This window comes from Haemorhous mexicanus, chromosome 7 (assembly GCF_027477595.1).
Source record: "Haemorhous mexicanus isolate bHaeMex1 chromosome 7, bHaeMex1.pri, whole genome shotgun sequence".
NCBI lineage: Eukaryota > Metazoa > Chordata > Aves > Passeriformes > Fringillidae > Haemorhous > Haemorhous mexicanus.
Genome location: NC_082347.1, coordinates 35,919,387 through 35,945,710, shown reverse-complemented (window position 1 = coordinate 35,945,710; position 26,324 = coordinate 35,919,387). Strand labels below are relative to the sequence as shown.

At 41.7% G+C, this 26,324-nt stretch overlaps 1 protein-coding gene across 1 annotated transcript in view; it reads left to right on the top strand.

Annotated features, from left to right (window-relative positions):
- HSPA12A (heat shock protein family A (Hsp70) member 12A) overlaps positions 1-15,696 on the top strand; it is a 53,090-nt gene extending 37,394 nt beyond the window's left edge. Inside the window, exons 8-13 of the mRNA XM_059852029.1 lie at positions 2,533-2,704; positions 5,746-5,832; positions 6,376-6,480; positions 7,327-7,585; positions 9,174-9,277; positions 10,536-15,696. Coding sequence (XP_059708012.1) covers positions 2,533-2,704; positions 5,746-5,832; positions 6,376-6,480; positions 7,327-7,585; positions 9,174-9,277; positions 10,536-11,170 — 1,362 coding nt within the window. The 3' untranslated portion in view covers positions 11,171-15,696. The remainder of the gene's footprint in view (positions 1-2,532; positions 2,705-5,745; positions 5,833-6,375; positions 6,481-7,326; positions 7,586-9,173; positions 9,278-10,535) is intronic.
- Positions 15,697-26,324: the final 10,628 nt, after the last annotated feature.

The following is a 26,324-nucleotide window of genomic DNA, read 5'->3' as shown; positions in this document are numbered from 1 at the left end:
GTTTGTACTAAAATACTAAAATGATTTGGCAATTAATACAATCTTCTCCCCACCACCACCTCCAGTTAGGAAGTACCAGTGCATTCCATGTGCATGCAGCTCAGTTCTTGTCACCTCTGCAAATGCTTTAGGTTGTAGCCTTTGCATTTTAATATCCTTGGCAACAAACTATTTTTTCTCTAAAATGTCTTTAGTGTGTAAGTTAGCCTGAGACTAAGAATTGTCTGTGCTGCTGACACATGCCCAGTACAAGGAGCAGACTGGGACTTGTTGAGTTCATCTATGTTGCTAGAAAGTGAAAAACCCCACTTGCTGCTCAGAGTCAGAGCTCTCACACAACATGGTAATGGATTTAATACAAGTGAAAACTGAAGCAGGGTGTTCAGGAGCTATTTGTTCTCCAAGCCCTTACAGGATAGAGCAGGAAGTGCTGCCCTTAGAACTGCAGCAAGATCCAGATTAAGCTTTTTGCAAAACTCTCCAAAGGCAACGACAGTTTGTGTGCTGACATCATACATTTGTGGAATTCTTAAGCAGATCAGACAAATCTGTTTGTCAGGGACCCCAGTATTGATTCATAGCTAGAATGTTTCTCTTTCCAGTGCAACAAACCAAAACTTCCTGTGTGGAAAAGCTCAGCTGGAGATGAGTGATGTTGAAGTGAGCTGGCATGAAAGCAGCCCTGCCTGTGCCTACAACATCCAGATGGGTCACAGGAGGGACTGGGCTTGTCCTAAGGCACATCCTCATCCCCAGTACAGCTCCAGGGCTGCTTCTGCCAGCATGCTCACATACAAGTGATGTGATAGCTGGAGAGTCTGTGCTTAATTGATGCTCTTTTTATCCATTTTAGGGTTACTCTGGCTGATGTAAATCTGTTTTCCAAAGTTTGAAAGTTTGGTTGCAAACATTCTTTTTGATACAATATTTTTTTCAATATGTGTTGCCGCAGAGCTGGCAAGGTTTGAAATTGTGTAGTATTTGTTCAGTATTTTCCTTCCCACACAGTTCTGCTAATTTTGGATCATGCTGTTTAGTCCAGTGGATGTAACTGAAGCAGAAAGGTTTGCCCAACAGCAATAAAGGCTGTAAAGTGACCATAATCCCAGTCATGGTGTGCTTGTAAAATAAAGAGCAACCATGATTTAAGAGTTTAACTCTTAAGTAATTTTAGAACTTACTGTTGTTGTTTTGCCTTTTTTTTGTTGTTGTTGTTGCTACCAATAGTGAGGAAGATGTTTTCTTCAAGAATCTGTTTATGTTACTTACTAGGATGGAGAGGGTAAAGTGAGTCAGTAAATATGAAGGACAGTTTTGTGTCTCAAGTCTTATCCTGGTGCTACTTTTTAAAGTAAAGTAAACAACTTTACTTTGAGTTTCTGGTTGCAGTTGTCAATGAGGCAGCAATTCCCACAGCCCACAGTGTAGGTGTATGAAAGAAGCCAAATTCCAGTCCAGGTCTGCAGACCTTCCATGTCCTTTCCAGTCCTTCTTTTGGGGATGCTCTAGAGACACCACTGTGTGTGTGTGTGTGTATGAGTTGAAGGCTGGAAGACTGACTGTGGAAGCAGAAAAATGTTCATTTTGTTTTATTTGTTTGCTATCAAGCTTTAGTGCTCAGGCACTTAACTGAAAAGTAATAGCAAGTAACCCAAAAGTTGGCAGTAAGAGTTGAAAGTTGTCTTATTTTGTAGGCAGAAGAGTTTTGTGAACTGTTCTTTGAATATTTTTCTTTAAGCCCAGTTCTGAGAGTGATGTAGTTGCATTAGAACTTGTGGCTTTTTGAAAATGTCTGTGTCTGGAGGCTGAAAATCCAGTAAGAAAATAGAAAGAATGGCAAACACTGATTTTATAATGTGATATTATTTTTAGGCATGTTCTCATTACATTTTAGGGAACCTGCCCTGTTGTATTTTGTCTCCTAGAATATACTGAGCATTTTGAAGATGTTATAAAAGCAAATGTACTTTAAAGTAATGGATTTGAAATAGAAAATGTTGGTTGTAAGACAGAAGATGCATTACTGGCAAAGTGTATTGTATATTCCTATAGAGTTAAACAGTGCAGGAACCTCATTTTGGCAAGGACTGTGAATATCTGGGACATAAAGACATACTTAAAATATTGTTGTGGCGAGGAGAGGCAAAAGGAGGCTGAAAGGAGGCTGGGGCCCCTGTTAGCTGGCAGATTGACAGGTTAATTAGAACTGAGTTCAGGTTTTAGGCCAATTATTACAGGTTTCAAACCGATTTCCTTCGTTTCTCCACCTGTCATGTACACAAGTGCTCGGTTAGACACTTAGCATGGTAAGTGCATGCAATCCTCCCTGTTACAGCCTGTGGAGTTGTGCTGTGCAGTGTGGGCAGGACAATTCCCAGATGCAGACCTTTCCCCTGGCAGCAGCTCCTTGCTGGGGTGAGCTCTGCGGGGCGAGCCAGCCGAGCCCACGGGCTGGGGGCAGCCTTGTGCTGAGAGGGGCTGCTGGGCTGCAGGGTTCCCCACCCCACTTCTCTGATCCCTTCTCTCTCACAGGCAGGAATGGCATCTCCTGAAAACCCCGAGCAGTTGATCATTGCCCTGGAGCCCGAGGCTGCCTCTATCTACTGCCGAAAGCTGCGCCTGCACCAGATGATAGACCTGAGTAGTAGGGCACCTGTCAATGGCTACAGCCCGAGTGACACTATTGGAACTGGATTTACACAGGGTACTTGTGTTCATTCACTTTGCAGATTCTCATTGCTTTGTCCCCCAGGGCTGGTTTCTCACCTTTTCTTGTTGTCTTTGTTCCCTTGAAATGTTTCAGGCTGGCACCAGTTGGTTTTAAAAACTGTTTTGCTGCTTACCATAGTCAGACTTGTTTATATGTTGACCCAGCAGACATCACAGAATGATTTGGGTTGGAAAGAAACTCAAAAATTATCTAGTTCCAACCCTCTGCCTTGGACAGGGACACTTTCCACTAGACCAGGTTGCTCCAAGCCCTGTCCAACCTGGCCTTGGACACTTCCAGGGATGGGGCAGCCACAGCTTCTCTCACCACCCTCACAGGGAACAATTTCTTCCTAATATACACTTGAATTTTAGCATGCAGGTAGCTTCTTTGTCTTGCCTTTATCTGGATGTTGTGGGAGTCTTTTAGTATTTTCACAACAGTATTTTTCTGCCTTAATTTAAGTTAGTACTTCATGCTGGATCATTTTTTTTTTCATTTAATTTGTTGGAAGCAATTATGTGTTTGATGATCTGCATTATTGAGGCAGTGCTAAATAACTGGATCTGCCATGAAACAATTAGTCTGAGGTGTTCCCAAGTATTGGCAGATGCTTTTTGATGTCATCTTTATGAAATATCATTAATGACTTTCAACCCTCGGTGGAACACATGGCATTGGAATGTAGCAATGAATTTTTCTGCATGTTGAAGAGCAACTGGATAATGCACTTCTGATTTATTGAGCTGGGATCTGTTGCTACTGTCACTGTTAGAAGGGATTTGAAGGGATTTGAAGGACAGAGGTTGGAGCACTGTAAGTCACTTGACAGAAGATCCTTCATCACCAGAGTTTTTTGAGCTAGGCAGCCTACTGAAAATGGAGGCAAAAAGAGGGAAAAAAAAAAAGGAAAATGGTCTGCAGCAGTAAGATTTGATAGATGCTTAATGTGCATATTTCTCTATATCTCTGTGAATTGCAACAGTTGCCCTGATACTGATGGTAGTGTGACAGTCTATCCTAGAAGGAGTTTTTTAGAAGAGTCTGTATTTTATCACATTTGCTAGGTCAAAACAGTAGAGGCAAGTGGGAGGTTAAGCTAGTAGAGCTATTCCTGCACTTAGCAGAGCATTGTTTTTTTTAGTTAGGCAGACTGACTACATCATTTTCTCAAATCCATGGCTCTCCCAGCCAGCACTTGTCAGATGTGTTCAGTGTTTGGAGGCCCACACAGAGTACAGGACACAATCTGTTTTCTGGATTCTGTCCCTTCAGGGCCCTTTGGCTTCTGTCCCCCTCAGTCGTGCCCTGAACTGTTCCAGTTCCATGTGATTTTACATTAACTCACTTTCAGACAACACAGGGATTTGCTTCTGGGAAAATAATAAAGGAGTTCATCTGGTAAAGGTTTTGAAGTTGGGCAGAATCTGGCAGATCATGGATTTCTGCTAATGGGCTTTTTCTTGGGTGGGGGTACCACTCTCATTCTTGACTTTGTATGGTAAAAAGCTCTTGGGGATGAGAAAGGTTTCATGTCAAAATTAATGAAAACAAAGTTTGGAGTGAATTAATTTGGGGTTGGAATTAAAATTTCATAAAGGCATGGCAAGCACCCAAGACAAGCTGAGAACAGATTAAGGAGAAAAACCCTTTAAATATAAACAGAGAGAAGCACTCCAAGGACCATATTATTGCTGTGAAGTCAAAACAGAAATTTCATTGCTCGTAGTAGCAAGGATAAGCTTGCTTCAGCTGTAGTTAGAGACTGGCTCTTGTGTTCACTTCTGGCCCACAGGAGGGAATGAAAGGATTGCCATTGATTTCTGTGAGCTTGACAGGCCCTCACTTGGACCTAGTGCTTGTTCTGCCATGGAATTCTTCATCTGAGCTCTCCCTGTGCTGCCCAGTCCCTGAACTGGGGCTGGGGCAGCTTCTCTGCGTCGTGGAGTCTTCTTGGGGGGGTGCAGGAGCAAGTGGAGCTGATGCTCTATTTTCTGATGACAGGCACTACAGAAATAGGAAGCAAAGTGCATTCTGTGATTTGCATGCTGGTATTTTCAGAAAGAATTTCTACTCATGACAGGCTGCCTCTCTTGTAGTGTTTTATGAAGTGCCTCTGAAGGTGAGTGATGATAACACAAGGAATGTAGGGGTTTTTTTGATCATTCAGTTATGGAAGTTGATTTAGAGGCATAAATAGCAGAGGTTCTCACTACTCTGCTTTCTCTTGACAGACTGCTCTGCATCTTTTAAATGTCTAAGTAGCAGTTAAGTCTTGACAGTTAATGGGTTGTTACAATAGTCTTGAAAGATTACACTTAATTTTTAATTGGTGTATATTTTAAATACTCTGAGGGTCAGCCCTGTTGATCACTGTGTCCGTAAGATTAATTCCAATTCTTACTTGTCCTTAAGATTAATTCTGAATAATCTGAGCAGCAGTGTTTCTGGCTGCTTGTTTTGGGCTAGACTGACATCCTGAGAGGCTGGGGAGGCGTATTTGCCTCAAAATGAGCACTCAAAATGAGCAGTGGCTTTTGGAAATGTGGGAATGTTCTCCCATCCCGGGTGGTGGGGGGGTTGTCTGGGCGTGGGCTGGGGCTGCCACCTGCTGGTGGTGGAGGCTGCTGTGAGCACAGCTGGCTGCCAGCCCCCCGCCCTGCTGCCAGCACACGCTTTGCGAGCCAGTGTATTGAAAAACTGCAAGTCAGACCTGTTTATAGCTTTCTTATCATTAGATTGTTACTGTATATAATTAGTTTGCATTATTTCTATTAGGTAATTCATGTAGATTAAAAGACAAATAAGTATATATAACAGTATCAAGGAAGATCAGGGTGGCTGTAAACTATTTTTCCTTCTTTATAGGAATGACATTCTAAGGTTCCTGCTCCCAATGCAGTAATTTTTGTGCATTTGCTAAGAAGGGATACATACAGATCTGTCAGCCTGCTTGCACTTGTTTCCTCTAGTTTTTGATTCTATTTCTTCATGCTGTTTTAGACTCAGTAACTTGTTTTTCTGTCAATCACTAGGGAAGGAGCACGTGCGCCGGAACCGGCAGAGCCGGACCTTCATGGTGGAAAATGTCATAGGAGAGATCTGGTCTGAGCTGGAGGAAGGTACTGTCCTTTCTTCAGCAAACTTTGCTCTCACTGGTTTTGTATTGCAGGCAAATATTGTGTTTCCCACAAAGGTGCTGTGCACTGCATTGTTCTCACAGTGGTTATAAAGGGGAAAAGGAAAAAAACACAAGTTCATTTGCTGCTCTTAGTTACAAGTGCTGAATTGCAATTCTGTATGCTCCAGCATAATAACATTTATTAATGAGATGGTGGGAAGCCATGCAACTGGAATGTTTTCCCCTGAACAGGCTTTGTAAATACGGTATAATATTTGGTAGCCCACTATGGTGTACACCAGCAGCATGAGCAGTCCCACTTTTCAGCTGTGCTACTTTAATAGCTTTTGACATCTGACTTCGATATTTGTTATCAATCATCGTGTTGTAATTACTAGCAAATACCAGGTCTTCAGCATGGCCATTGCTGGCTGTCTGTAGGCCCTTATCCCCCTTATCTGGTGCCCTCAGGAGGTCTCAGTGCAGTGGGCTGGTGTGCTCACAGTGGTGTAAATGGCCCTGGCCTGTCCCCTTGGCATTCCAGGTGATCGGTACATCGTGGTTGACAGTGGAGGAGGCACGGTGGACATGACTGTCCATCAGATCAGGCTCCCTGAAGGACATCTGAAGGAGCTCTACAAAGCAACAGGTAATATCACTTCCACTGCTTGCTTTATGTAATTAGATTGTGTATTACATATTTATGTAATGTTTTGGCTTGTCAGTAAAGGAAATGTGTGCCTTTATTGCATTTTACTGACAGTTCTTCCTGAAATGAGATCAGCACACATTAGTATAACCCAGTGTGGCATTCACATTCTCTGAATAGAGAGAGACATAATTCTCTCTCCCAGGATTTTTCCTGGGAAAGGCAGTGAGAAACCTCAGAGAAGAAAAGACAATTCTTATCTCTATTCACTGCTCTTCTTGTTTTGCACCTGTGGAAAGCCTTATGGAGATTGTTTACTGAAAGTGATATGGTTATTGGACACTGGTGAAGATTGTTTTGTTTCCTTGGCCCGTTGGGTCAAAGCTGTTTCCTGGCTGTGTCAGACAGTCACAGGTTTTTCTTTAGTTTCTTTTGTATGGTATAGTATAGTGTCTCTTCAGTATAGTTTTAATATAGTATTAGTGTAATATAGTATAGCTTTATTAAAGCAGTTGTTCAGCATTCTGAATCATGGAGTTGAAGCAGGTTATTCCCTGCCTGGGGGATCACCTGTTTCTACACTAACCCAGCTGCTGGTTGGCTGAATCACTCATTTATAGTGGTAGTGTTTGAGTGGCTACAATGATACAGGAATAACAGTGAGGCAAAAGTAAGATCATGTGTGTTGGACCAACTGTCACATTTAGCAAAGATCCTCTTTTTGTGAACCTTCTCCTATGGCAGTCCTCAGAGTGTTGTTCTGATGTGCATCTGGTCGACTCAAAATGTCATAGGAATATTAAAGAATATGCAGAATATTAAAGCTGTGTTTTGTCTGTGCTACAGGTGGGCCATACGGTTCTCTAGGTGTGGACTACGAGTTCGAGAAGCTGCTGTGTAAAATCTTTGGGGAAGATTTCATTGAGCAGTTTAAAATCAAGCGCCCTGCGGCCTGGGTGGATCTGATGATCGCCTTTGAGTCCCGCAAGCGGGCGGCAGCTCCCGACAGGACCAACCCCCTGAACATCACCCTGCCCTTCTCCTTCATTGACTACTACAAGAAGTTCCGAGGTCACAGTGTAGAGCATGCCTTGAGGAAAAGCAAGTGAGTAGACAAGCACACGGATGCAGGATTAACTCCTGGTAGCAAAGACAAATAATTAAAATATCCTATTACATTAGGACTGAAAGGGAGTAGCATAGAAGTGTAGTGCAAGGATGAGAAAGTGGGGTTGCATCTGGTGCAAGTTCTCATCCATTTCTTGCAAAAGCTTTTTTGTACAAGACTCGTACCTTTCAGGTATTGCTTTCTTTTCTCTTAGGCCACCACTGCATCACTTTCTTTGACTGTATACTGAGAGTCTCTTGCATGTTAATTAGGAATGTCGGATCAAACGCAGAATTTGTTGCCTAGAACCTTAATTTTTAGCAGCCTGGATCCTGGAAGAAAATCCAAGATTGTGAGATGTGTAATTGAGGGAAGTTATTAACAGTATCAGATCACTGGAGAAAACATACACTACTGCATAAAGCTCTGTAAGGGGAAGCATTCAGCTTTTGAAGTGATAGCTGGCTTTTTCTTCTTATAGTATTTAGCAAGTTTGATAATTTGCTTGATAGGCAGGGAGATATAATCCCCTCCAGAGATCTTAATTAATGATTTTCAGTATCAAGAAGTCACTCAAGTGACAAGATTGTGGGCTGCTGTAGAAAAGGAAGTGAGCAGAAAGTAGAAATGGGCATTTTGCATTTCTTGAAGTTACATATTACAGAAAACCTGGAGTTTAATGAGAATGAACAAGAGAACCTGTGAATCTGGGACAGAATGATTGGGATCTGAGAGGGGAAGATCTAGTATTTAGTACCTTAATTTTTTAAACTAGCCAATGTTGAATGTAATATGCAGGCTGGAACTCCTGCATCTCTTTCAGAAGTTATTGGTAAATGTGCTGGAAGCTTAAGTGACTTGGAATCCAGCTAAAAGTTTCTTTCTAAATGAAACTGAGGTTCTGAAGTCATTAAAAATTTCTGGAAATCCTCACTTTCACAAGGCCATCTCCTTTTTATTAGTAGTCTTAATGGTGACTCTTAGAGGAAATGATAAATGCTCCCTTTAAATGAAATGAAATCAGTTGGATTACAGGATAGAAGGAGTGTAAAGGTTAACATTTAATGTGCATGAATATAAGGGAGATTACTGAGCTATACAGATGTGTATCAGTGGTAGAATAGCATAATGCCTGTGTTCACTTAATAAATGTTATGCCTCATTAAAAATGCAATTCTCTCTTCTGCCTCCTGAGGCTTCCCAACTTGCTTGTTTTCCTTGTGTGTTTCCAGTGGCTTTGGCCTGCCACTGCTATAATCTAAATGTTGCCCTTCTGGGGATGAATCAGTGCTGTTTCAGATGAGCGAGCACTGCATTGACTGCCAGCTGTTTCAGAGAGCAGTTGAGCATTGCTAATGCTGCAGAAGGCAATCAGGCAAAGAAAACAACAATTAGACAAGCCAAAATAATAATTCTCCCTTCGAGTTTTACATTACTGCAGTTGGTATGGGGCTAGGGTGAGGTGGGGCACTTTGTTCCAAGGAAAATGCACGCAGATTCTGTAAATTCATTAATTTGTTTAATGCTGGTTGTTTCCCAGCTCAGCTGCAATGCTTTCATGTTCTTTTTCACTGTTCCTTTGCAGTGTGGACTTTGTGAAGTGGTCCTCCCAGGGAATGCTGAGGATGAGCCCAGATGCAATGAATGCTCTTTTCAAGCCTACCATTGACCAGATCGTTCAGCACCTGAGTACGTATCTGGGTGTGGTTCCACTTCCTGGCTGAGCCCAAACTGAAACTTTGCTTACCCATTTCAACCCTGTAACAACTGGTATGCACCAGTTGTTGACAAGGAATTCAGTTCTGAAACTTGCAGCTCTCTACAAATCAGCTAGGAAAACAATAAAAGTAAGGGATGTGTCCTGAGCACATACTCCTGCCTAGCTCTAGTGCTGGTTACTGAGTGTGATTCAGTTCTGTTACTGCCTAAGCTCCAATTACTCCATGCTTTCAGAGCTGCAAGCGTTCAGAGGGCTGACGTCCACTGAGAAACCCAGATCCTGCCTTCCTTTTTCCTGGTTCAGGCAACAACTACATTATGCCAGAGTCGTAGTTCATTTCTGACTATTCCAGCTATTAAGACCTCCAATTTGTTCCTCCCTAGTGGAAGGTCACATTTGTTCATGACCATCACTGACATCTCTAAAGCACAAATAGTAAATGATGCATCATGGTAAAAGTACTTCCAGGCATGGCTTAAGCAGCAATGAATTTATTTGTCCAGTAATGGAAAGTGACATGTGTTTATTGGGAATTACTATTTAAGGTCTTCCTAGCAGAAGATGAAATTAGTATTAAGTAGAATATAATGTTCGTGGTGAGAAAAGTGTGCTTTTTACATGTCTTATAGCACTGTTTGGAAGAAATATACAGCTTTGCTCATCACATGTGAGGGATTATTAGCTAAATTTCAGAATTTAATAAGACAACAAATACAGAGCAGTTTATATGTGAGCAGAGAGGGAGACACCTAGGACTGCAGCAGTTGTGACAGGTAACTCACTTGTTTGAACTATAAGTGAGCCTATAACTGGTTTCTTGAAAGTAGATGGTTTTATTGAAAGTAGATGTAGGTTTAAGCTAAGAAGGAAAATCTGTAAAAGTGTAAAGAGGGATTATTTTGCAGGTGGTATTTATTGTGCTTCTGCTGGGATCAGAAATAATAAGTGAATTTGGAATGGAGTGATTTATCTGGAATGCAATTAAGGGTCGGTTTTAAATGCCAATTTCAAAAATGTTGTTTGGTTTGAGGTGAGTGAATTCATACTGAAATACTCTAGAGATAACAGAAGTGGGACTGGTGCATGCTGAGGGGGTGGCAGTGTGGGCACAGACGTGGCAGTTTCAGATCACATGCATGGAACACTCAGTACGCTCAGACATTGCCATTTTCACTTGCCTTGCCTTGTCAAAGTGGATTTTATTGGATGCTCTCTGTTTCTGTTCAGGCGAGGTGTTTGATAAGCCAGAGGTGACCAATGTGAAGTTCCTGTTCCTGGTGGGCGGCTTCGCTGAATCCCCCTTGCTCCAGCAAGCCGTGCAGAGCGCTTTTGGCTCCAGGTGCCGGGTCATCATTCCCCAGGATGTGGGGCTGACCATCCTCAAAGGAGCTGTTCTCTTTGGCCTCGACCCTGCTGTCATCAAGGTGCGGCGCTCCCCGCTGACCTACGGCGTGGGGGTGCTCAATCGCTTCGTGGAGGGCAAGCATCCCCCGGAGAAGCTCCTGGTCAAGGACGGCACGCGCTGGTGCACCGACGTCTTTGACAAATTCATCTCAGCCGACCAGTCTGTAGCCCTGGGAGAGACTGTGAGCCGCAGTTACACACCTGCCAAGCCTTCTCAGTTAGTCATAGTGATCAATATCTACAGCTCGGAGCAGGACAACGTCAGCTTCATCAGCGAGCCCGGCGTGAAGAAGTGCGGCACGCTGCGCTTGGATCTCACGGGGACTGACGCCTCCGTGCCCAGCCGGCGCGAGATCAAAACGCTGATGCAGTTTGGGGACACTGAGATCAAAGCCATGGCTGTTGATGTTGCGACCTCTAAAAGTGTCAAAGTTGGTATTGATTTCTTAAATTACTGACGGCCCTTTCCCCTGCCGCAGCCTGTTTGTGAGACTGATCTTCTACTGTTCCGTTTTTTGACTTCTGTCTGTCATGTCATCGCCTTGAATTTCAGCAGGCTACATGAGAACAGCTAGTAAGGTGGGGTGTGTTGTGTTTGTGTCCTTTGGTGACCAAGGACTGCATTTAAAAAGTTTTGGGAGCAAAAGTTCCAGAGGTAGTAAAAGTTCCCAAGTTACCCACGCATGCTTAAAGATCTACCTTTATAAAATAAACACTGATTATTGTTGGGTCCTGAAGGTTAGTTAAAAAAACACCAAGTTGTAATCTCTTTGCCTTGTTCTTCTTCCTCTTCCTCCTGAGAAAAACTCACTAACCCACGTGGCTGTTGTAGGGGGGGGTGTATCTGTGTGGGATATCTGTTTAAACAGCACCATCCTCTGGCAATGGGAACAAATCAGTAGTTTTATTGTATTCTTTTGATTTTGCCCAGTGCTTTCAGAATTTAAAGTGCTGAAAATTAAAGACTCAGAGAAATAGGATCTAAATTACTTAAATTCTGAGTAAAGAAAATCCCCAGAAATCCTTAAAATTATATTTAGGAAATACATATATGTTTTGGGGGCCTGATATTGATTGCTCCAGTTTGAAAACAAGGCCTTTGGTGTCAGAGCTCTCAGAACAAGCTGTCAGATTAATTAGCTAGCATTACCCTCATTTTACTTCAGAAAATAGTATTAAGAACAAACCTATTTCTCTTTTGGGTCTTCTAAACTGATTTTTATTAGTTTCCATCTGAAACCACAGAATCACAGAGTTACTGAGCTTGAAGGGGACATCCACTGACTATCTGATAAAACCTCTCCATTCTAAGCAGTAGAAGTCAGAACAAGTTTCTTTTTCCAATTTTATGGTCTCCAAAATGAAGATCCCTAAACTCCAGGCAACTTATTTGACAACCCTCACTGCAAAAGTTTTTTCTTAGGCTTGAAAGGAATTTCTTGAGTTTAAATTTGTGCGTGTTGCCTCTTTCTTGCTCCTTCACTGGATACCTCTGAGAAGTCTGGCTCCATCCTTTTTCCTGTCTGCTCTCAGGCATTCTTAGCACCCCCTGAGCCTCCCTGAGTCCAGCAGCCCCAGCTCTCGCAGCCTCTCCTCACATGAAAGATCCCCCAGTCCCTTCTCCCCTTCACAGCCCTTTGCTGGTCTCAGAGCTGTGTGTCCGTGTCTCTCTGTCCTGGGAAGCACAGAGCTGGCCCTGGCACTCAGACATGGTCTCAGCAGGGCTGAATCAGGGAATGGTCCCTTTCCTGGACCTGCTGGCAGTGCTGTTCCCAGTGCAGCCCAGAGGCTGGTGGCACTCTCCATGGCAGGGCCACGCTGCTGGCTCTTTCTCAGCCTCGCTCAGTGTCTGTCTGCCACCATGCCAGGGTGGAGTTGTGCTGCCAGACTGCTCCCAGACAGCTTCTCCTGGTGCATGGGCTCCTTCCTGCCCAGCTTCAGGACTCTGCACTTGCCTTTGCTGAACTTCATGAGGTTCCTGTCTGCACATTTCTCCAGCCTGTCAACATCCCTCTGACCCATCTGCCTTATCAAGCACTTCCCCAGGTGATTGTATTTTTTTTTTATTATTCATTCCTGTGTTAAGATTTGGAAGCACAGCTAGATAATGGCTGTCCAGAAACATTTAAACAATTCACAAGAGACAAAACATTCAGATCTAAAATACCATAATACATTTTTTTGTAGCAAACATTTTAATTCAGTAAAATATATTGCTGGGTTGAGTTGAATGGCCAATGAAGTGGAAGGCAGAAGCTAATAGAATGAAGCCACAAATAGCATTAAATAAAGTATTGCTTCCCTGGCAGTGAGCACAGAGCTCTTGATGCAGGAGAAATGCACTGATGGCCACGGTAGCATCTTGTTTTCTAAATAAGAACTTTGTGAAAATGTTTCCTTAAGCATGCTCGCCTGGCAGATTTCTTTTGCAACTGAAATAGTTTTTATTTTGCAAAATGCTACAGGAAGAAAACTTCTGAAACCTACATTCTGCATCTGTCATGAACTGATAACTTCAGATTCAATTCCTAATTCCACTCCACATTAGCAGAGTGGTACCAACCAGTAGAATCACCCTAAAATGCTGACACTTTCCAGTGCGTTTATACAGAGCTGCCTGATTACCTGCTGGAATTCATTACATTTTCAAAGTGTTCCAGTGTTAATTATTAATCTAAACCTTCCTTTCTAAAAAGTTGAGCATGAGTTAAATCCATTACTGACACTTTTGGGAGATTAAAGCTTTATCAGTTATTTCATTAATTTATGTTCCAATCCTGCACTTAAACTTTCTGTGTTTATCCTGGAGTTTTGCCACAGTAGAGGGCTGGACAACTGATCCACTGCATTTTGTCATTGAGTTTTCTGTGTCTCCTGCAGAATTCCCTGATTTAATGGGAAATGTGTTCTGCATTCAGCTTTAAAATAAATAAATAAAGGACTATGGAGAATGCTAGTCACAGTATCCTGCTGGATACTTTCTATAATTACAAAGTGTGCTTGCTAGCAGTCGATTTCCTGCTGCCTGCTAAATGCTTTAAAAGCTAAATACTGGGATTTTTTTTTGTGTGTGCTGCTTTCCATGGTTTACAAACAAGAGAAACTTTAAGATGAGTTATGAACAATATAATTTTATGTATATACAATATTTAAATATTGTACAGACTCTTTCTTTCTACAGTGCTATTTTCTTGTATAAAAATGCACTTTGCCTCTGTTGATTTCATTCAGCTGTTAATTTTAAATAACACAGTTTCTCAATCAGCTTCTGTAATTATAGGCTTTTGAAGATGGTAAGATATGAAATGTAAAAGGCTGATCTTCTAATAATAGGAAAGAAATGTTGGTGTGTCAGAGAATACAACATTCTTCCTGCAATGCAAGTCATACCAGCTAAGCACATCACACAAATGCAATAGTCTGTTGCTGGGGTTTTCATTTCTTTGTTTCAGATGGTGACCATTCCATCTCCAGCAATTCTTCATAATAATGGATGAATCCTCCTGTAAAACCAAAAATCAGATTGTAAAATCTGGGTATACAGCTTCTTCACTAGGTTTTGGGTTTTTAATAAGGATCTTCGCTAGTTTAAAAAACAACAACAACAACAAATGAAAAACTACCTCCCAAAGCCAGGCAACACTCTTGTATTGTAGCTGCAGGTAAGACACAGTCCCTGTCTACCACTTCCACCTGCCAAAAAACAAAATTCTTACAGAAAAATAGGCTTTGCTGTCTGCATGCTGTATTAAGCTGAATCTGTCCAGTTCTGCACAGATTTGTTTTCAGTGGCCTTAACACAGGATTTGCTTTAATAAATGGCTGCCACCCCCTGTCCCCCCCTGTGAAGAGGTGGTGATCTGCACGATCAGGTGGCCCATGAGTTTTTTGCTGTTTCCAGCCTGTCTGCAGGGAAAGCTACAGGTGGTTTCTGCAGCTCTTCTGAAGCACAGTTCCCTGCACAGCAGCAATTCTCTGCCCTTTCTGATTCACCATCTGTAAGATCCCATCTGGATCCAGGCAGGGGCTTGTTGCTGAAATCCCTGTAACTGTAAAACGTGGTTTACATATTTTTGCACTTCCTCCTTCAGTCTGGTGAGAGCACTATCAAGCTTATCTTTGCAGAGCACTGAACTACTGAACAAACTCCCAGCTGTCCTTGTTGCCCTCTTTAAGAATGGAAAATTAGCTTGTCTCTCTAAGGAGTTAGAATTGTTAAGTAGAATATTATGCTGTGGTCTGTAGACAATAACCCAATTAAACAACTTTACATTTTAAGAGGCATGTGGATGCCCATTTCGATAAAGGATGTTAGGTTGTAAAATTTATCTGAAATTTACTAGGAAATGAGGCATTTTTAGAATTGTAGTTGTGATACTTTTGCAGGACCTTGCCCTGCAGAGCATTTTTTTGGTAGAGGTTTCAGATGACATTGTGCAGCTTAGTGTTAGAAAGACAACAAGGCCAGCTATCCATAGGGAAAGCAGAAGGTCTTGGCAGGAGTTTTGCTCTAAGCAGCAATTTGCAAGTTTGGGCCCAAGTTACTGCATTAGCTGAAGTTTAGCAGCTAATTGTGATGGAATGATTAATTGTGCTAGAATATGATAAATGTGCAGTGGTGGTTAGGACAGTTTTCAGTGGTATGAGTATACCAATATTCATATACAGGAGTTTTAATGCATTATTATGAGAAGGCTAATTATATATTGCAGAGATTTAATAGCCAAGATAAGCTGCATATTTATGATATGAAGTGGCTTAAGCGGATGAATAGTATCAAAGTTGTTGGGCATAATGTCTCAGTACTCACCTGCTTGAAATAGTCTTAAACTATATTATAAAACCAACCATTGTGGTCTTGTTCACCTCTGTGCAAGATAAATTCAGATTTCACTGATACTTGGAGCTGTTCACAACTTGTCTGGATTGTATCTTGAGTGTTCTTGTGTCTTCAATCATGTCAAATAAAATACCTTGAAACTAATTTCTCTTTTTGGGTGCTATTATTCTTATGAAAATGTCTATAAAAAGAAACCTAATTTGTTATGATAGTGAGGAAGGCCAAGTGGTTATGCTTGAATTTGGGTGCCCTTTAATGTGTGTAACCGAGCAGAAGTGACACCAGCCATCTGTATGGCTTTAGTTCACTTGTGTGCCCAAGGTGGAACTTCACTGTTGCTCATGACTCAGCTTCCAGCAAAACTGGTGTACTCTCTGAGAAAGGTGTTTGTTGGAGTTCAGGCAGACTTTGATACCAAAAGCAGATCAGGTATTTTCTGTAATGATGTTCTCAGAGAGCCAGAAAATGAAATACAAAATCTGATATATCAAAGAGAGGTGTAATCTCTTAGGTCTTGTATTATTAAAAGCTGCTTTATTGTTAAAAATGCATTATCAGGCCAATAAGCTGGCCAATAACCAGGTATATTAGCATGAGAATGTGCCTCTGTAGAACTAGGGATGTTGAGTAAGGTCCAGCTGCACTGCAGAAACCTTTGCATAGCAGTTTGTGCAGAATTGCATTTTTCTGCTAACAGCTGTAGGCCGTGTCCCTCTGAAATTCAGCAGTGTTGGCACAGGCTCTGGAGGTGATTCAGTGGCACAGGTGACCTTGGTCCATGATGCTGCAAAGATGCAGAGAGTGAACTGAGAGGCTTTAGCAGCCACTACACCCAACTTGCACCTATTTGCTGCAATGAAGGTGTTTTACAAGTGCTTTATGACTATAATTATAAACACCATCCTAATAGGCTAGGTACTGTATTTAACTTGTAATGAACTTGATTTCAGCTAAACATTCAATTAATGTTACTAGTACAATGGGAAATATAATTACAGTCTTCAGAGACACATTAAGAAGCAAATTTTGCTTTCGGTGTTCTACCACACTGCTGAAGACTCCAGTGGAGTTTCATGTGTGTGCATTCAGAACTTGGTCCTTGAACTGGACTTTTCTAAATCTTAAGGCTTTCTCATAGGAGTGTGGTTAGATTTAAAGCTACAGCCCCTTCTTGATAGAAGGCATTTCGTGTAAGTTGTTGGTTCTACGAAATCACCTAAGTCCCTACTGAAATTTGCAGATTTTGTATTCATGTGAATAGCTATGTAATAAAACATCTTTTAAAAGGGCCTCCCTGACAGCAGTGTCCAGCTCTCTGGCTGAGGGACAATGGATTCAGAATTCCTTTACTCAGTGCAAGAACTGCTTGGTTTTCAAGAGATGCAGCCTGGATAAATTAGTGAGAAGTGCAGATGCTTTGTGTGACTGGAATTCAAGCCTGGTTGTCGACAGTCTTGTACTTCATTTTTTTTAGGAATAAATTTCATTCTATTAGTTCTCATTCATGCCTTCTGTGTTCTAACAATCAAAAGCAATTTTCTGGTGGAATCAATGCAGAATCACAATAAGGTATTGTGCTTTTTTCCTTCAAGTTAGAGACTTGAATGTGAGCCTGTGCAGTTCACAGAAGCAAAGATCAATTTCTTACAGCAAAAACTGTCTTGTGCCATCCTTATGCCATATATTGAGTCAGTTAACTGCAAACATTTTTCTGCAGACCAAGAAATTCTGTATTGTCTTTAGTTAACATACAATTGATTAGGTGCTGGCTATGATTTTAAAGTAATATCTGTTTTCTAATTTTTCAGGGATTGTTATACTAGGGAAAGGTTTACTTGTTGCCATATCCCAGGAGCTCTGGCCTTGTGTCCAGAACAGAAGTTACTGGATGAGGCCATGGTGATGGCAAAAAAATTAAGAATTTGGCAGATTGCAGCCACTATGATCCTTCTGTCAGTGTCCACAGGTGAGCTGACACAGACATGGAGAAATGAAAAATAAATCTCAGCTTACTCTGGGAGTATTGTGTATGCAGCAGAGCCAAGACACCCAAGGAGGACGATGCCAGACTGAGTGTCAGGATATGGGAATAAATCACATGGACTCCATTTTCTTCATGGTGGAATAAAGCTCATTCTTTATTCATGTAACTCATTTTTATGCAGTTTTACAGACCTCATGTGTGACTCCAATTGGTTAGTCATTTTCTTGCCAATTACTTTCATTGGTTAATAAGAAGTTGTTATTCTGCATTGATTGGTCACTCAAACCCCTGGTGTGTACGTGCAGGAAAGGTTGGTTGTGAGAGATAGTTTTCATTTTTCTAACAGTGTAAAAACAGTTTATACAGGTGCTAGTTGGTTTTTCACCCAGGGATGGATTGTAATGCTAACAAACTGCTCACACCAGGATTGCTTTAACATGTGCTAGCTTCCCTTAGAAGAAATGACAGGCTAACAGAGCAGGCCTGATACTATGAGGCCTTTTCTTATAATTTTTCCACTTTACTGCAGCATAAGGGAAAAAGGAATTGGCTGGAGAGATGTGTGAGCAGGACCTGGATGTGCTGGAACAGAGGCAGTGGAGTGCTCCAGCAGTTCCAAGGTCAGGGATGGTTTCAAAGCAGGGAGTGGTGAGATAGAGCTGTGACTGCCAGGGTTTGTTCAACTGCAGCAATCTGAGGAGTTAGAAAGGTGACTCTCCCTTTCCTAAGGGCAACAAGGAGTATTTCCTTCCCTTTGAGGAGTAATCTCTGCACCTTCCGCCTGCCGGCAGCTGATAAGAGCAGACACCAGACTGAACACATCCTCTTCCTTTGCAGTCCAGAGAGCAGCCTCAGTGCTGCAGGGTGCTTCTCACACACCAACACCCTGCAGGCACCTGGTAACACCCACAGGGCTGCAGCTGAAGCACTGCAGGGAATGGATTGCTCAGAAGGTTTATTCTTCATCTTGTGACCATCATAACGGATCTGTTTTCTCAGCCTGTGCCTCCCCACCAATACTTTGCCTGGATTGACTCTTCAAAATGAGTGGAGCTGAAGGAAATTAGCTATAAATAGAGCAGAATCCAGCAGAGAAGTTCCTTGTTCTGCTTGATGTATGCAGGAGTTGTATCTAAATGTGGTTTTTTTCCCACAAGCAACATTCCAGCATCCTTCCTCAGATGATTTTCTCCCTGTGTTCTTTGTGTTGGCAGAGGTCTGGAGGCAGTACTGTCTGCAGGGTGTTGTGAACACACAGCCTTGTCCATGAGACATTCCTTACACAGTGGGCAGGAGAACAGATTTGTGTACTCAGGAAACAAGGTCAACATTTCAGCCTGATAATTGTGTAAGGCAGCTGAAGAATCAGGTACCATCACTGAGGATGTTCCAAAACACTTTAAAATTAGTGTTGCAGTTCTTTTGTTTTGTCTCATGGGTGAAACAGATGAGATTGAAGATCAAAAAGTACCACACACTTATTGAGGATGCTGCAGGACTGAGGAGATGTACAAACTATGTCCCACCAAAAGAATTTTAATTTCTCCCCTTCAGAGTCAAGTAGAATATAATAATTCAGGTTTTTTCTCTTCTCTGTTCAGATCCATCGAGTATTTTTGCTGACTGCAACTGCAGCTCTGTCAGAGCATCACAGGAGTTTCATGTAGCTGGAAAGGACTTCAGGTATCAATCATATATCACCTTCTGATGCAAAACAATACTAATTCTGCCAAAACTACTCCCAACTTTTGTTTAATCTGGTTTTAAAACTTCTGATGCTTAAAACTTCTGACCATTCTGAAATGGTGTTACCTGCTCTGGCTGTTTGTTTGTTTCAGTGTCCTCATCTGTCTGAAGTCTTACATAATGCCAGCTTTGACTCTCTGTGGTTGTCCTACCCCTAGAGAACATGGGAACAATTCACCTCATTCCTGCCCTGACAGCTTTTGACATATCTGAAGACCAGTTTCATGCATGCCCTGAATCTAATTATTTAATTAAATCCCGGCTCCTTCAATCATGTTTTATAGACCTGTGATCTTTTTTATGGCTCTGTTGGGAGCTTTGAGGATTATGCAGTGCATGCTGGTTTCTGGCAGATAAGCATCTTATTGCTGGGAGGAGATTTGGAAACTGATGCTGAAATTGTTCTCTGGGAACACACGTGAAGGACTCGTGTTGGGAGCATCCCTCTCCAAAACAGCCCTGGTGAAACCTCAACAACCAATGAAATGGGACGTGGGGATCTGAGGCACGTTGTGGTTTTGTCTTTTGCAAACATTGATTAAAGGCCTTCCTGTGTTTAAGCTGAAAGGTATGTGTTTCAACCTTGGGAGCTTGCTGCAGGAGGTGATGTTATATTGGCTGGGTGTGTTTTGGATAAATGGCACTTAGGAGGCAACCACCAGTCATGGCTGTGAAGCATACAGTGACTTTTCCACTCAGAGTCCTTTTAGAATTTGCATCCTTAAAGCATTTTCCTTGAACTCCTATACTGTGGAGGGTTCTGATAAACTGCTGGTGCTTTGCAGGCCTGAAGTGTGTCCAGCTTTTCAGCTGCAGGAAAAGTGCTGCAGGGAAAAACTTCAAATAGGGTAAGAAATCTTCATGAATGACTTGAGGGAGAAGTTTTGGCAGGCTACATTGAGCTTTTTACTCTGAATTTAAATTGCAGGAAAATACTCCAAGCACAGAAAATCAGGTTCCATTCTGATTTAAAGATTAATTTAATCTGGCAGTCAGATTAAAACCCCCTACTTTTGACTAGATGTCAGCACCTCTGGGGGTCTAAATCTCCCTCACACACCCTTGTTATTAAAATCCCTGGCTTTTCTCTGTGGCTGTCATGGGACATTGTGACCTTTGGAAAATGTAGATCTAGATGGAGAATTTTGGAAGACAGTGCTTTAGACTCAATTATTTAATAGCTGTTTTACTCTAATTGATAGCTGAGGAAGAATCACATGATCTCTTGGGAGATTCCCATGCTCTGTCACCTAAAGCTGTGAATGGTTTGATGCCAACAGTGAGTGACAAAACTTGTGCATCACTATTTCCTCTCTGCTTAACCAGTGGAGAAAGCAGTGGTGATGTAAACAAGGAAACAGCTCACTGTAGTGCAAACTGCACACGGGATTTTTTCATCTGTTCTATTCCACTCCTCCAAAGCTGAAATAAAGCATTTTTTTACAGTCTCCATGCCCGAAATACCTCACAGGAATAAAGAAGATTATGGGATTGGTATGAGCAACTTGGTGTGCCCAGAAGACCCTAAAAGATTTGCCCTGTAGATGAGCAGTCCTGGGAACAGCTGGACCAGTTTTGGATAGTAAAGCAAAGCAAAAGCAACTGGAGAAACTCCTCAAATTTATGGAACCTTCTGGGGGCTTTTTTGTGTGTGAAGTTATATTCATCTTCCCAGAGTACTATTAGCATATTCACCTACATTTAAATAATTAATTTCCTTGTTATACGCCAACTCTTTAATTTTTTGTTCTTTCAGAATTATTGAAATCTGTGACAAGAGGTAGTGATATGAGGAAATGCTTGGTTTCTGGTTTGTTAATCAATTCCATAATATCTCATTCTTCACAATTGCCTTATTTAATAGCACCAATTTCTGCTTTCAGGTCTTGACTTCCCTGTTAAGCATTTAAGTTTCAGAATTTTTTTTAATCTTTTAACCTTTATCCCTTTGAGTTTTTTTTTTCTCAGCCTATAATTTATTATACAGTCTCCTGTCAGAGGAGGAGGTAGACTAGGTGATTTTTACTGTATTGCAAATTATAATTATTATAGTTATTTGCATTAGTAATGGATTCATTCTTATCACTGAAAACAATTCCATTATCTGATCAGACAGTTATCTTCACACTGTCCGTGCTCATATACTTTCATTAGGCACCTCTTTCTCTGTGGGTCAAAAGGAGAATTATTCTTTGGTGCAGTCACTCTGCTCTCCACATTTTTCTAACATTTTTCCCTGGTTAAAAGGAAGTTTGTATAACCTTAAGAGGGTCCTGTGCAATACAAATATGCTGCTTTCTGCTGCTGTGTTTCCAGCCCTGCAGAGCCAGCAAGGGAGGGCACATGAGCAATGTCCCCTCTGTCTCAGCCACCAGGAGAGGCTTCCTGATTAAGGTTCTGTGGGAGGGAATGAGAAACTGGTTTTCATGACCCAACAAAGATATTTTTGCTCCTTTTGGAATTAAAGCAAAGGCTTGAGGATCTGTGGTCTGGCCTTAATGAGGTGGAGAAGCCTCCTCTGCCCAGCCTTCCGTGGGGTTTGGAGGTGGGTGATGCCAGAGGGAGGGTGCAGAGGGGCAAACACATCCTCTCTGACTCCCTGCTGAATTTGCTGTGCCTCTGCAGGGCTATAAAATGCTCGGGTGCACCAATTTCCAAACTGCAGGCAAGGGGGAGATGAGGAAGGCTGGAAGGACATGTGAAGTCAGGCCACAGAATCCCCCAAGGGACTGAGACCACCTTGGTGAGAGCTGAGGGTGGTGAAGAACGCTTGTGCACTTCCCTCCTGATGATTTTTTTTTTCCCTCATCAAAAGAGAGGGGGCTGATGTCTGGGTAAAGAATAAAAGACAATACAGAAAAGGTTAGTCTGAACCAAGAGTTTGTTTAATTTCTTTTTGAGCAGCTCCTCTGGTGGTTTCTGGGCTGCAGCCAGAGGACAGAGTGCTTCGTGTTGGGAGAAGGAAGGGGTCTCTCCAGCTCTTCCATCAGCCCAGGCAGGACAAGTTATCCTGTGTTTTACATCCCATATAATTAAGCTGATGACTGTATATATTCCTCCTCCATGAAGAACCTCTTCTGAATGAGAAATGGTGCTGCACTTGGGGCTGCACTCACTTTCCAAAGAGGATAATCAGGACTCCCAGACAATCCATTCTCTGAAACTGCACGTGCCCAGCTCAGGCACCCAAGCCACCAGTAATGTTCATTGCTGTTATTTTTCATGTGGAATTGACACTTAGGTTATATAAATTGTATGCTAAATTACAGTAGTGTGAATTATTAGCTGAACTAATGCATTACTGTGGAGGTTTAGATCCCTTTTTTCCTCTTCACCTCCCTAATTGGTTAGATGTGAGGCCGTTATCTACTTAATGCAATTAAAGGTAATATCTTTCTTAGGATAAACACACAACAATAATTCCATGGGCCAGAGCACGAAGAGGGGCTTGAATGCAACTTTTCTCTTTGGGTCTGATAAAATATGGGTCATCAAAGTGATAGCAATTGCAGTAGCCACCCAGTTGTTACTGTATAATTGAACACAACATTTAGACCAATTTAAAGAGTACTTTGCTTCTTGTTTCTGTTTGTCTGCAAGCACAGTTTAGAAGTAAGTGTCACGTAGGGCACTATTAGTATTTTTTGATTTAGAGCTGTGGAGCATCACATCAACCCTCTCCTTTCTTCCTCTGCCCTCTGCTGACCTTTTTTTGACTCACCTTTTTCTCGTCTTCAAATTTTAGAAGAAAAATGATAGCTGAACTTATTATAAAATTTCTTTGGCAAAAGTGGTATTTTTTTCCAATTAATATCTCTTTCGTCAAAGAAACTGCTCCCAGTTTATATCAGCAACAAGATGTTAAGAAATTTAACCTTGTTTTTCAACACTTTTTTACAACCACACGTAGTATATATTTCTGAAGGATGAGGGTGGGGCAAAACAGTTTGGGAATTATGCTCCAATGAAGGAAAAACAGCCTTCAAGGCATAACATTATAAAATTCCTATTTGCAACCTCTGAGGACACATCCCAGGAAGGTATGGAAATAAATACACAACCATAACACTGTCAGCTGGGGCTAGGTGATGAAAGCTCTAACATGAAAAACTAGATTAAAAAAAACCCTCCAGAGGTTCAGGAAGGAGAATTCATCAATGCCACATTAAGATACGCTCAAATATTTCTTGAAAGATAGAACCTCATTATGCTACTGATTTATGGAGCAAAGTAATGACTGTGGACAGCATTGTCTAAAGACAACAATGAGCACTGCAGTAATAATTAGAGTCACATGAAATCTTCCATTTTTATTTTTTTGTCTGATTCTAAGATGATTTATAATAAAGGGGGGAAATGCATGGCACGCAGTAGTCTAAAATGTAATGGAAATACGTGGCCCAAGTTGTTCCCATATTTAAAATATTTAAAATTCTTCTTGCAATGCTGCCCACCAACAAAATAATAGTAATTTCTGGCAGGAATTATAAAACCTTAACTATAGTACAAAGCGTTTTTCACCAAATTACTCACTCTATATCTACAATTACAGCCCATTTTTTTTCCCTTATGCTGATAACAAAAGATACATTTTAAGATCCTCGCTGTGCTACTCTTCCTTTAATAAATAAAGTGATCTTTTCAAAAGCCGCAAAACAATGCAGATAAAAATCAAAACATTTCTACATTTAAGGATGCAATCAAAGACTTGCCGTGAATGGTGTGATATTAAAGTTAAAAAAAAAAAAAAAATCAACTTGCTGTGTATTTTTGACCATAGTTTGTCACAAATACCATTCCCAATAGATAAGAATGATTATATGGTAAAGAGCGTAATTTATATATCTCAAGCGTTCTGCTTTTGTCACCGCCATCGTTAAGGAATTTGACACGTTTGCAGGAGAACAATATATGTCAACTGAAATATATACCAATTAGCCCTAAATGGGACACTGAAATGAATGATGCATGTGCATGCTATACTTACAAGTAATAACATGTGGTTTAAAGTCGCTCGCGTTTTCAAACAAGAATTCTTTTTATGTTGTCATTTAAAAAATCTAATATTTCAAAAGGTCAGGAATAAATAGCACCATTAGCATTAAAAGCTAGCTAAAGGGAAAGTAATTTGTTGTTCATTTAACATTGCATTTTATGTAATAGCTTTGTAAAGTGTTCGGGAGGGGGGGAGAGATTTTACTCTGCTAAAACAGGATGACGGCAGCTCCAGTTCATTATTAAAAGGAGATTTTTTATTATGCTATTGTCAACTTTAACGTCTTGATTCTGTTAGGTGTTTGTTAAAATTACACGGGCTGCTGAAGTGGCTATGGCAAAGGATAATGCTGAGAATATCATAAATGTCAAAACAATTGTGTAGGCAAGAACCTGCTTATTCCAAGATAAGGGAACAAAAGACAAAGGAGAAACTCTTCTGCAGTGTTAGGAAGTTAATAACCCTGTTGAGGTTTCCTCAGCAGGAGGCACTGGGATCAGGCCACCAAGTCCTAGGAGACACAAACAGGGAAGGCAGAAGGAAGCAGGGGATGCCAAAGGGATGGGGGCTACATGGAATATCAGACACCAGCTCCCCTGTCTGTGGCTATTCATAAACCCACAACTACTTATCTTCCTGGAGAGGGTTTGTGTGCTCCTCCAAGGACTGGATAAAGAGTGAAAGCCTCTGTTCCTGAGGCTGGATCCTGTTCCTCCTGCCAAACTGCAGCCATGCAGCTGTGGAAAGCCAAGGAAGGCATTGCAGGAGCAACCCAGAGGTGGACTTAACAGAGACTGGTGCAGGACAAAGAACTCAAATCCTTGTATTTATTAGGCCTGAATCTATTATTCTACCACTATAAGACTGACCACATTTGGGAAAAACTGGAGACAAAAAAATGTCAGCTTTTAGGTGTCCTTCTGGACAGCATAGGCTGGGAGGAAAGCAAACAAAGAGAGCTCTGCTGTTTGCTTGCTGCACTTGCTGCTGCCTGAGGAGCTGCACGGGGAAAGAAGGAATGTGACAGAGGGAATACCCCAGGAATTCAGGAAATTCAACCAGCCTGGTGTTGAATATTTCCAGACATGGGGCACCTCACACCTCTCAGGGCAACCTGGGCCAGTTTTAACAGTCCTGTAATACAGAACTTCTTCCATACATCTAATCCAAGTCAAATAGTACCTTTTAACCTGGGCAAGAAGCAGAAGTGCAATTTAGAAGGTTTTTAAGCATAAAAGCAAGCCTGCATGTGTCTGACTAAAACTGAAATTGCTGGAGGATATTCTCTTCAGTTGTGTTAAAGCAAGGAGCACTTTGGCTTTTATATAAAGAACTTACTTCAGCCCAGAGCATGCCCATATGTTGCTAATCTTCAGCAGTCATGTTTCTTTGTCTGTTATTTACATCCCCTATCTCCTTCCCATCACTCTGTGAGAGCTGGCAGAATGCACTCAATTAAACAAACAAACAACCAACAACAACAACAAGAAAAAACCCCAGCTTTTTTTTCTAGACTAGTGAAGAAGTGCTCCAACACAAAATAAAATGGTTTCCACCTCCACCACTGCACAGAATCCAAAGCCTTGTTGGGGGTTTGATGTCCTCCAGGACAGGGTGTTCTGGGTGAGGAAAGCTCAACCAGAGAGACCCAGTCTGGGCAGCGCCAGGAGAAACTGAGAGAAGGTCCCCAGGAGCAGGAGATGTGTGGAGCAGCAGATCCCCAGCAGTTCTGTGAGGTTTTATCAGTGAGGATGAGATTGCTCTGGCAGCAGAGGAGACACAGCCCCATCGTCCAGCTGAATGCGGAGGGATGTGAGGCAGGATTAGGTGGGGACAGAAATGAATTTGTTTCTGTTACCTGCCCCCTTTCCTCTTGCTTGAAATTATTTTGAAACAGGCTGAAAGCAGGCCAATTCTTCAACAGGTTTTGGCACATTCACTCCTAAAGCTACTCTAAAAATTCTGTCTATAGAGAGGTATCCACAGACTTAAGCTCAGCCTCCCAAAGCAGCAAAACCCCACCCCAAAAAACACACACCATCAATA